The 12,098-nt window shown below is 40.7% G+C and overlaps 1 protein-coding gene across 10 annotated transcripts in view; it reads left to right on the top strand.

The window, feature by feature from the left end:
* The first annotated feature begins 976 nt into the window (after positions 1-976).
* LOC143139636 (NACHT, LRR and PYD domains-containing protein 1 homolog) overlaps positions 977-12,098 on the top strand; it is a 59,451-nt gene continuing 48,329 nt past the window's right edge. For 5 of the 10 annotated variants that reach the window (XM_076300265.1, XM_076300264.1, XM_076300262.1 and 2 more), the window contains exons 1-5: positions 978-1,248; positions 4,818-4,898; positions 5,126-5,272; positions 9,052-9,093; positions 10,303-12,016. In XM_076300265.1, the coding sequence (XP_076156380.1) occupies positions 4,880-4,898; positions 5,126-5,272; positions 9,052-9,093; positions 10,303-12,016 (1,922 nt within the window). In that variant the 5' untranslated portion in view covers positions 978-1,248; positions 4,818-4,879. Of the gene's footprint in view, positions 1,249-4,817; positions 4,899-5,125; positions 5,273-9,051; positions 9,144-10,302; positions 12,017-12,098 lie in introns of those variants that run through there. The other 5 variants (XM_076300259.1, XM_076300267.1, XM_076300260.1 and 2 more) reach the window with 4 other exon arrangements.

Raw genomic sequence — 12,098 nt, 5'->3', positions numbered from 1 at the left:
TGTCTGTATGGTGGAGTTATAACCAGACTTCTAGCAATGCAAAGCAGAAGAATCAGCTGCAATGTATTGGAAGACTGCTTTTCAATCCATAGCCACGTAATGCTTATTCTGGCTATGACAAAGTATATATAAATATAAATATAAAATATATTTGAATTGGGCTTTTAAAATATGTTTGACTAGGCCTATATGATTAGCCTACAGAGGAGGAGAAAAGCAAATAGGCATGAAGGATACTTTTGTATCCCTTTAAAGGTCCATCAAAAATATAAAAATGTAGGCCTACAAAAAAGTAACTTGTTAGGCCTACTTGAGTAGTTTATTAACAAAGTACTTTTTTACTTTTACTTGAGTACTGTAATGTGTATTCTGTACAAGTTCAAGAACCATTCTTATGCATTTTCTGAGTCGTTCACCTTTATTTTGGGCACAAAATAATTTTGGCTGGTAAAAAACCACTGTGGCAGGTGGATTTCAAAATTCACCTGCCACAGTGGCTGGTGGCCAAAAAAGTTAACTTCAGGCCCTGTTCGCAAGCCAAGCAGTAGCAGAGGAACAGGCACTCTTTAGACTTATATTTTTTTTTCTGGTGACTCCATTATCTAATCTTTTGATAAATTATGTCATGTGTTTTTAGTAAATAAATCAGTATATATTACACCTGTTGGGAGGGGGGGGGGGGGGGGTATGAAGCTTTTCTGCACTAAAATTGGTCCCTATCGCTCAAAACTCAATTCAACTCAATTTGGCGTGAGAATTTCCACCACATATGCATAGGCCTACTACAGTCTTCATTCAACACCCATGACAAATTCCATCGGAGAAAATGGCATTCATTTCAAATGAAAAGTCATCTGTCGTCTGTTTTCGCTTTAATTTTAGCACTGAATTGGTCCCTCTGAATGAAGTTGGCGTGGGAAGTGACACAATATTTCGATAGCCTACTCGACCTCCTCTTTGTCCTCTCCTCTATGACACCACCCATGAAAACATCCACGAGAGAAAATGGCTGAAAATGCCAATGTAGCCTAAAAGTCCATAACCTGTATTTTTGCCATAATTTCAGCACCTATACTGGTTCCTATCGGTCAAAACCAAAATTAGTATAACTCAGACCGGCTGGTTGGAACAGGGGCAGGTTAGAACATATTCAGGTTACTAGGGGAGCTGCAACAAAATTCCAACACTAAACTGACGGTCTTCTTGAGTAGAGTAAAGTCACGATGTAACAGGTCTCCAATCCTTTAGGTGAGTAGGCTACATTTTTTTAATTTTGTTTTTGGGGTTGGTTGGCATATTCCCTATGGCTATTTTGTGACAAATTTATAAACTGTAGACGATTTTACGAATAAAAACATCATCAATCTATTTAACATAGTCCTAGTCCCAGAGTAACCTACTCTGATGAAGATGTAATATATCGAAACGTAGTCACTGCTATGCACCTTAAAAATAAAAAATATTAGACATCTGTGGTGCACCGGTTTTCTTTTCACTCTACACCTTCTTGTCCTGCCCTGGTTACAACGGAATGTTGGTTTACAGAAGCGCGGAGAACCTCCTCTTATTTTATTGTAATTACTGAACATAGTTTTACATTTTACATTTTAAACATTTGAAGTAGGCCTAAAAAGAAATAATCGGTAAGGACCAAATTGGTCTTGACAGTGGGTCCTACTAAAGAAAACACTCACAGGAAAGACATCAGCAATATTTTAGCCTACCACTTAAAATACGCATGCCTACATTTGTGTCAAATGGTTGACATGAGATATTTTCCACAATGCGACAGTAGCATAGGCTAATCTGAGCGCTGCGTATGGAAAAAAAACTATCATTCATAAACAGTCAGCGTCTCCTCCCTATCAGCCCGAGCACACTACAGGAAAGGCTATTGTTTATTTTTTTTACATTATACAGCCTGAAACATTACATTGGCTGACGCATTTTTAACCAAAGCGACTAACAACATGGTAACATATTAAGTTTTAAAGCAATTCTCAACAATTTTAGGACAATTTAAAAAACGGTAGAGTAATAAGTGCATCAGTGAGTGCTGTTTTTAAAAGTTGAGTGTCAGTTCAAGAAGGCTGGTAAGTGCTGGTATCAGCAAGACTTGTTGTAAGTGGTGCTATGAGAGGAGATGTTCTGTCCTGGGTCTTCAGGAGTTTTTTGAAAATGGAGAGTATGTCACCAAGGTGAAGTTATAGTTTGATATTTGATATTCGGATATTGGACAGATATTCAATTTAATATCCAGTGACTATAAAAAGAGGTGTGTCTGATGAGTCCCATATAGGATAACTAGTCTGCATTGGTTTGGAGTCACTAGGTCATATGGCTTGGGAGGTATTGAAAAAAGGAGTCTGTTTCTTTCTATGAAATAATGTATTTTCTTTTAAAAAATCATATAAAATGCAGTGTGTATACAGTCGCTATAAAAAGAGGTGTGTCTGATGAGTCCCATATAGGATAACTATTCTGCATTGGTTTAGAGTCAATAGGTCACACGGCTTGCGAGATATTGAAAAAAGGAGACCATTCCTGATGGCAAATAATGTATTTTCTTTAAAATATTCATATAAAATACAGTGTGCATACAGTGACTATAAAAAGAGGTGTGTCTGAGTCCCATATAGGATAACTATTCTGCATTGGTTTGGAGTCACTAGGTCATATGGCTTGGGAGGTATTGAAAAAAGGAGTCTGTTTCTTTCTATGAAATAATACATTTTCTTTAAAATATTCATATAAAATACAGCGTGCATACAGTCGCTATAAAAAAGGTGTGTCTTATGAGTCCCATATAGGATAACTATTCTGCATTGGTTTGGAGTCACTAGGTCACATGATGTTAAAGCTATTGACAAGAAAGACTATGAAGGTAATTCAGAAGGTACTTTATAGACTGTCCCTAAGTAGGTCGGCTGGGAGCAAGTAGACAGGTCATCTGTTTGTACATTGTCTGCAAACATGGGGTGAAACTGCATTAAAAAAAAATTGTCGAATATCAAATATCAAACAACTTCACTTCAGTCGCATACCTGCCGAAATGGATGCCCGATGAGTACCTGCCCAAAACTCGTTGCAATATGCCCGCCGAGTGGAGGGACTTGCCTAAAAGGACTTTGCTTATGCTATACCGGCATATTGTGCTGATGACTAAAAAGTGCCTTTGAGGCGTCTAGTCTACTCTGCATTTGTAATGTAAACTAATCCTAGCTCTCCAGTGTGTGCGCTAATGATGCGCGGGTCAAGGCTTTTTAAACCCCGCACCAACCCAACCCATCGTGACAGCCAGTCCGCACCGCCCGACCCCTGTTCTGATTTTTAACTCAACCGGCGAAAACGGGAGATAAAAGAAAAAAAGAAACCAATGATGAGTCCTACTTCGTGATTTGCGATAGAAAAAGAGATTAGACTTACTCTAATCACACGTTAATCCTACAAAAGTAATGTAGCGACAAACATAACAACATGAATGTGACAAACATAACAACATGAATGTTACAAAAATAACAACAAGAATGTTACAAACATAACAACATTCAGAATGATTTCAGTAGTAGCCTACAGTATTGTTAGTAGGCTACATCAGTAGCCTATTAACAATAATTTATGTGTGGTGGTTGAGACCTATATTGTTATCGATGATGTTGCTGTCTAGGCTACAGTATGTTGTCTATGTTTGTTTGTTGTTATTTTGTCAATACAAACAGGGTTGTAGTGGAGGCTAAACACAAGTACACACAGTTTACCCACCTATGACATTTCAGAAATATCCACCTCTTAGAGTTTATCCACCTCTCAAAAACGTGTATTCACCAAATGCAACTTTACACTCATCAACACTCTAGGAACCATTTAATACCACTGGTGTTGTTATAAACATTGGACAATAACCTCCACAATCATCAAGCATGTTGCCTTTTTAAAAATTCCGATACCGCATAGCACAGTCCACCTTACCGTAAATCATAGAATAGTTTACCCACCTCATAGTTTACCCACCTTACCCACCTTATGTTACCACTACACCCCTGATTACAAATACACTGATAACATTTCTGGACAGCAGTACCTCTGTAGATTATTCTAGTTTGAGTTTAGGACTATTTAGCATATTTAACTTGTTGGCACACTAGGGGCTTTATCATTACATTAGAGCCACATACAGTAGGTGTGTAGCCTGTACTCTGTTATTGTTTTTGCTACATAGGTGTGTAGCCTACTGTATGTTACTCTGTTATTGTTTTTGCTACATAGGTGTGTAGTCTACTGTATGTTAAGCCTACTGTATGTTACTCTGTTATTGTTTTCGTTGCCTTGCTGCATAACCTGTTGCTCCCTGGGGACAATAAAGTTGAAAGTCGAGTTGAGTGATTAAGGAGGGCTGTTAGGATTCCCTGATAAGTGTTCATGTGGTGTGCAGATTGTATTAGCATGTTAGGATTCCCTGATCAGCATTCAGGTGGACTGTGTGCAGATTGTATTAGCATGTTAGGATTCCCTGATCAGCATTCAGGTGGACTGATTGTAGGCCTATTAGCTTATCGATTGAGGTTGAGTGAAGGAATGTACAAGAATTCAGTGAATCGTGGTACCAACACATTTGGCCATTACTGTATGTGTGTGAAAGGTTTAGCTGCAGCTTTGTCATGATCTTGTTCTTATTTGACAGGTCTGTGGGTCTTGGCCTAAATTCTCCCACCGTTGTGACTGGCCTTTCTAATGTTTGCCATGTTTTGTTGTGTACGGTACATGTGCACATATTTATATTTTGCTGTTTGTTTTTGGTTTTCTGCTGTGCCCCCCAGCACGGCTGTCCTCAGGTGCAGCAGCGGAGTTTGAGTGACATCGGAGAATCCAGACTGTGTGGATGGACTCACCCAGTCAGTGTAAGCCCCCTAAAGGAGGAGCAGTGCAACTGCATCATCAGTTGGGCAGTTTTCAACGCCTCTTGGGGTGTCTCTACATTACATTGTGTTTATTAGTGACGTTGAAGAGGCCTCTGTGCTTATCTCCTTTGTCTGTAGCACACCCTACTGGAGTATGTCTGCATTACATCATGTATAATGTTGAAAATGTACAGGTTCATTATCCTCTCTTGCCTATCTTTGAGTAGCGCCCCCTAGTGGGGCTTCAGGAGAGGTCAACATCTCAGCTGTGGCTGGAAGTCATGTCTCAGCTCCAACTCAGTCACACAACACAGTCCAGGGCAACATCAGCAACACCTCACATCTCCATCTTCATCATCATCAACATCATCACAGTGAGTAAGATGCCAACAGCTCTGCATTAGAGAACCTACTGCTGTGCTACCAAGCAGTGAGGCCAAACTCTCAATCTGTCTTGAGATTGTTGTAAACCAAAACTAAAGCCCTCTGCAACTCGCAACCTAAAGAAACTAACAGCTATCCTACATGCTAGCCCTACAGTTTGTGTGGTGCACAAACTTAGAAGTAGGTCCTTACTGTGATGTGTGCGTGTGTATCAACTTGGCAGTAGGAGATTCAGAGAGCTATACTCTAGACAATGTAGCTATATTATACTCAAGACAATCTAGCTATATTATACTCACAATGTAGCTATATTATACTCTATGTTATACTCTAGACAATGTAGCTATATTATACTCTAGACCATACATGGGCAACATACAGCCCGCGGGCCACATCCGGCCCGTGGGCTTTCCCTGACCGGCCCGCGTAATGTCCGTGAAAGAACAATAGTCAAGAGCCTAGCATAGAGATAATGCATGCAAATCAATATCGTTGTTTTTATTTTGAAAGCGACTGCTATTTGTACGCCCATACATTTGTGCGTGGACCGAGGTGAAGTTAGTTGCGTGGATGCATACGACGTAAACACCCTCACTGATGTGCTGGTGAATAGAATTTATGCTTCTGCGTCGACACAATGCAGTTGCCTTTACGTCGGCGTGAACTTTTCAAAGTTTTGTGTCTCTTATGTCTGCGTCGCTCACCACCGCAAAGGTTGTTAGAACGAACTCCTACTGCTGCTCGTTGGCGATACGAAGTGTTCATTTCAAAACGTTACTGGCAGATAGGCAGTTTACAATCGGATAACCCCGTAATTGTAACCAAAATATGTCTGAGTTTATTTGCAAAGCTTATGTTAGCGAACTAGTATGATGCTACTACCCACAGGTTGCTTGAAGCAGCCGGCTCAACACACAGAGCGAGTTGACCAATCGCAGTTATGTGCATAAAGTTAAAGCAAAAACATAGCCTACATTTTTAAAATAGTTTTCTTTGTGCATGTTGATTAACTAATGACAGCCTACTATTGTCTGCTCCACATTTTTGTAGTCTAATTCTGCATAGAGTTAATTTAATGATGGTAATGATTTAATGATGAAATATTGCTGAGTGTTGATGAAATGGTGGCACAGGCCTATCGGTTGTACTGACTCCTTCACATTTTCATGACCTAGCCTAATTATATAAATATTGTAGTACTTTTTTTATATCAGTCTTTGAAAACTGAAAAAAATGTCAATGTCAAAAAATCATTTTCGAGAATGAGGATTAAATACTGGACATAGATTAAATATTGCTGTTTTTCCTTTGTCTCCCTCACATTTTTATCTGTTCTTACAACTAGTAAACAAAACCATATGATTTACTTAATGTTATACAAGAACAGAATAGAATTGAACAGAATTGAGTTCAGACTTGAGTTCGGTATTTTGGGTCCGGCCCTCCTCAACAGTCCCAGTTTGTCATGTGGCCCCTTGGGGAAATTAGTTGCCCACCCCTGCTCTAGACGATGTAGCTATATTATACCCTAGACAATCTAGCTATATTATACCCTAGACAATCTAGCTATATTATACCCAGAGGCGGACAGAGTACACAGCTTCATTACTTGAGTAAAAGTACAGATAACCTTTGCTAAATTTTACTCAAGTACAAGTAAAAGTACAACAGTCAGATGTCTACTTAAGTAAAAGTACTGAAGTACTTGTTTTTAAAAGTACTTGAGTATTAAGAGTACAAGAGTAGTCTACATTTTCTAAATATTGCATTACTACTGCCACAGTGCTTACATTTATGTACAGAAACGTCCTACATGGAGTTATGAAAATTGTTAATGTTAATGTTAATACGTTGGAGAATGTAAAAGGAATTGAAAGTAAAATCATTTTCATCTTTTTACCATGTTGCCAGGGATGGTCAGTATTTCTAATACATGTATTTAAAATACGTATTTCAAATACAAAATACTATTTTGTAATTGAAACACTTGAAGCGAAAACTATCATGAACTTGTTCAGAAAATTTTAATAGTCTGGCGAGGTGGGGCCACAGGTTGGCACATTTCCGGGATGGACCTGCTGCGTCTTCATCCATTGTCTTGTCCATGGTTTCGTCTCTTATCTAAATTTGACCATGGAGTTGACTTTGGCGGAAAGCTGAAGGTGATTGCTGATAGGCTGTCCCAATCAGTGGTACCTGCACAATCCAATCATGTTTGAGAGGGAAACAACAAATTAAAGGGACACCAGGCAAGTCTGATGCTTTTTCTCTACGAAACTCCCCCTCACTTGGTCCGAAGCTCTTTTCCTTTTCTTTGCATCTTCCATCAAGGGTTTTCGCTGCTTCTTTGCCGGCTCTGCCATTATACACACGTTTGCAACAATCGCTAGCGTTTCGTTAGCCTCCCTCTGTGCTGTGGATGCAGGATGGAAACTGAAACTGCTTCGGTTGCCGGGTACGATACACTGAACTTGCAAGCGGGATATCCTTCCTACAGGCGGGGGCGGGCGGGCGAGAGAGTCTTCATTCGCCCTGTAATGAGTCATTTAACCATATACCGACTTACGAAGATGATTAATTAACACGAAAACGTTGCCTGGTGTCCCTTTAAGGGTTTCCGAGATTTTTCTTTTTTCCTTTTTTTTTAGAAGAAGAAACGGGTACTCACGGTTATGGATAGAAATGTAGTGGAGTAAAAAGTACAATATTTGCCTCTCAAATGTACTTCCTGTCAAGTCATGAGTACTCCCCAAAAATGATACTCAATTAAAGTACAGATCCCTCAAAATTGTACTCAGGTACTGTACTCAAGTAAATGTACTCCGTTACTGTCCGGCTCTGATTATACCCTAGACAATCTAGCTATGTTATACTCTAGACAATGCAGCTATACTCTATAGACAATGTAGCTATGTTATACTCACAATGTAGCTATATTATACTCTAGACAATGTAGCTATATTATACCCTAGACCAGGGGTGTCAAACTCATATCAGGCAGTGGGCCGGACTTGTTGGAATGAGGGGGGCCATCATTGTTGTGGTCATTATCATTCTTCTGCATGGGTATAGGAGTGTTAGATGATATAGGTCAACTGGATGTGAATATTTGTTTCTCTAATTTTCTCTTCCTACCCAAAACATCTGGGGGGCCACATTAATCCTGCTGGTGGGCCTGATCTGGCCCCCGGGCCTTATGTTTGACACCCCTGCCCTAGACAATGTAGCTATATTATACTCTAGACAATGTAGCTATATTATACTCTAGACAGTGTAGCTATACTCTAGACAATGTAGCTATGTTATACTCTAGACAATGTAACTATATTATACCCTAGACAATGTAGCTATACTCTAGACAATGTAACTATGTTATACTCTAGACTAGACAATGTAGCTATATTATACCCTAGACAATGTAGCTATATTATACTCTAGACAATCTAGCTATATTATACTCTAGACTAGACAATGTAGCTATGATATACTCTACACAATGTAGCTATGTTATACCCTAGACAGTGTAGCTATGTTATATATGTAGATGTTATATATGTAGCTATGTTATAGATGTAGCTATGTTATAGATGTAGATGTTATATATGTAGCTATGTTATAGATGTAGCTATGTTATAGATGTAGCTATGTTATATGGGCTGCTGTGGCCTCTGTGACTTCTTAGCAGGTAACACAGTTGTTCCCTCAACAGTGTGTTTGAGCGGAGACTGAATAGGCCCAAACTAAAGTCGTCTTCTCTAACACTATGCAGGCACCCGGGATTCAGCTATAGCCAAACCCATACAGGAAGTAGGTAAGTGTTCACTGTTGATTCAGCTATAGCCAAACCCATACAGGAAGTAGGTAAGTGTTCACTGTTGAAATATCTGGTGTTTAAAATAATATTTCTCCTACATGTCTATCAGAGTTCTTTATATTTCGAACCATTGCCATGCTCACATACTCCTATGCTCACATACACACAAACACACACACACACACACACACACACACACACACACACACACACACAGACACACACACTCCCTACCTGTAGAGCAGTAGTTATTAAACTAAGGGTCGCCACATGTTTCTGAGTAGCTCTCCAAAAAGTTCAAGGAAAATAGTCATATATCTGATAGCACAGTCAACTGGTAAAGTTTGTACCTATCAAATCAAATTCACAGTCTACAAAAAGAGAAGGAGAAGGAGATGAAAGGAGCCTTAAAGCACATATGAAACGTATTAAGCTGTTTTGGGCACATATGAAACGTATTAAGCTGTTTTGGGCACATATGAAACGTATTAAGCTGTTTTGGGGCCTTAAAGCACATATGAAACGTATTAAGCTGTTTTGGGCACATATGAAACGTATTAAGCTGTTTTGGGGCCTTAAAGCACATATGAAACGTATTAAGCTGTTTTGGGGCCTTAAAGGGGTGGTTCAGGATTTTGGACATAAGACCTCATTTCCAAGTAAGCAAGTGTGATATTTATCAGTGGAGACCGTTTTCAACACGTTTCATCCAGTCCTTCTAATTGCAGAGTTCGCAGGTTGCCTCGGGTGTACTTTGGAGTGGGTAAAACTGTCTTTAGTGGCAGGCTAGCACATACCGTTGACTTGCGCTAGCCTAGCACCTGCGAACTCGGCAATTACAAGGACTGGATGAAACGTGTTGAAAACGGTCTCCACTGATGAATATCACACTTGCTTACTTGGAAATGAGGTCTTATGTCCAAAATCCTGAACCACCCCTTTAAAGCTCATATGAAACGTATTAAGCTGTTTTGGGCACATATGAAACGTATTAAGCTGTTTTGGGCACATATGAAACTTATTAAGCTGTTTTGGGGCCTTAAAGCTCATATAAAACTTATTAAGCTGTTTTGGGTGCTGATCAGCTATGTGAATAAGCTACTGCTAATAGAAAACATTAGTAGCTTTTGTCCATATAAGTCCTTGCTGCTGTATCAGATGCTTGTGTGTTTAGTTACGTACATGTCGCTTTTGATTGTGTTGCAGACCTGATCCAAATGACCTGTGATTATAAGAAGTGGATCTGCTCACAGTATGAGAGAGTGCAAGAGTACAACTCACTCCCATGTGAAGATGTGGCATTGACTGACCGCTACACTGACCTGCTGATAGTCCAGAAACACGGTGAGGAGGAACAGAAAAAGAGGGAGATCTCTTTCAGAGGGGAAAGTTTCTTCAGTGCCAGAGAGACATACCAAAGCACCACTGTGGACCAGTTCTTCGGGCCTGATGGCCGAGATGTTCCTAAAGCAGTCATTCTTCAGGGCCACTCTGGACATGGCAAATCCTTTACGGTAAAGAAGATCATGTTGGACTGGGCATCAGGCAACCTCTACCAGGATCGATTTGAACTTATTTTACACTTGAGATGTAAAGAGCTGAACCATGTTTCTGTAGAAAGATGTGTAATAGATTTTGTGAGCTGCAGTCAGACATTTACCCCACTGATCTCACAGAAGCTAAAGGACTCACCACAGAAGGTACTCGTCCTCATAGATGGATTTGATGAACTGCAATTCACAATGAGTGAAATCAATAACTCATCTGTGACAGACCATTTCACACCAGCTCCTGTTGAGGCCATTCTGAGTGCTCTGTTGAAGGGGTCAGTCCTTTCTAATTGCTTCCTGCTGGTCACCACCAGGCCCACTGCTGCAGACACCCTGAGCAAATTGCTCAAACGCCCTCAGCGTTACACTGAGACTCTGGGTTTCTCTGAGAAGGGAGTAGAGAAGTACTTTGAGAAGTTCTGTCAAGATGAGCAGGTAGCAGAGAAGGCATTGAGCAGAGTAAAGGCAAACGAAACACTCTTCACTTCCTGCTCCATTCCAGTCTTATGCTGGATTGTGTGCACAGTTTTCAGGAAGCAGTTGAAAGAAAATTCTGAAATGAATAATGGCCTGGAAACAACCACCTCCATATTTGTGGATTTTGTGTCCACTCTGCTGGAGCACCACTGCCAGGGTTTGAGTCAGCCCGTCCCTACTCTGCTGAGGAGCCTGGGCCAGCTGGCAGAGAGAGGGATGCTGGAGCAGCGAGTCCTGTTTGAGAAAGAGAGTGTGGAAAGTAAAATCTCAGATCTAGGAAGTGTTCCCTTCCTGTGCAAATTCCTCCTGAAGAAGAAAGTCCGAAAGAAAGAAATGTTCAGTTTCATGCATCTGAGTTTCCAGGAGTTCTTCACTGCCCTCTACTACACCTTTGACCAGAATGAGGAGAAAGTCGAAGAGCTGCTCAAATCTTTCCAAGGGGATGAAATGAAATCACATCTCCTACCTGTCATTCAGTTTCTGTTTGGCCTCTCAAATAGAGAAGTCATGCAGGACTTAGAGCATCTCAAACTGCCTTCCCCATCCTCCATTCGAAGGCAGCTAGAAGAGTGGATGCTTGGACTCATCAAAAGGAATTCGGACTCTATGAAGGCTGGCATGACACTCTTCATACTCCACTGTCTCTATGAGCTCCATGAGGGAAAGCCATGCGAGGACAACCATGAGGAAACTCCATTTGTGCGCAGAGCCATGGAGGCTTGGGGTGTGATGAATTTTTACTCCATTCCCCTGACGAGGACAGACTGCTGGGTGCTGCTCTACTGCCTGCAGTGCTGCCCGACCATCAAAATCCTGAATCTCGAAAAGTGCAACATAACAGCAGACAAGCTGAGGATGCTGCAGCCTGCACTGAGCAGGTGTGAGGAGCTGGGGTAAGTGGAGCTGAGCAGGTGTGAGGAGCTGGGGTAAGAGTAGCTGGGGTAACTGGAGCTGAGCAGGTGTGACGAGCTGGGG

The sequence above is a fragment of the Alosa pseudoharengus genome, unplaced genomic scaffold, assembly GCF_046254945.1.
Source record: "Alosa pseudoharengus isolate Yale_2024_CS ecotype anadromous, Long Island Sound unplaced genomic scaffold, YU_APseudo_1.1 YU_APseudo_1.1_scf_22, whole genome shotgun sequence".
Taxonomy (NCBI): Eukaryota; Metazoa; Chordata; class Actinopteri; order Clupeiformes; family Clupeidae; genus Alosa; species Alosa pseudoharengus.
Note: the sequence above shows the minus strand (reverse complement) of the source record. Positions and strands in the feature narration are given on the sequence as shown.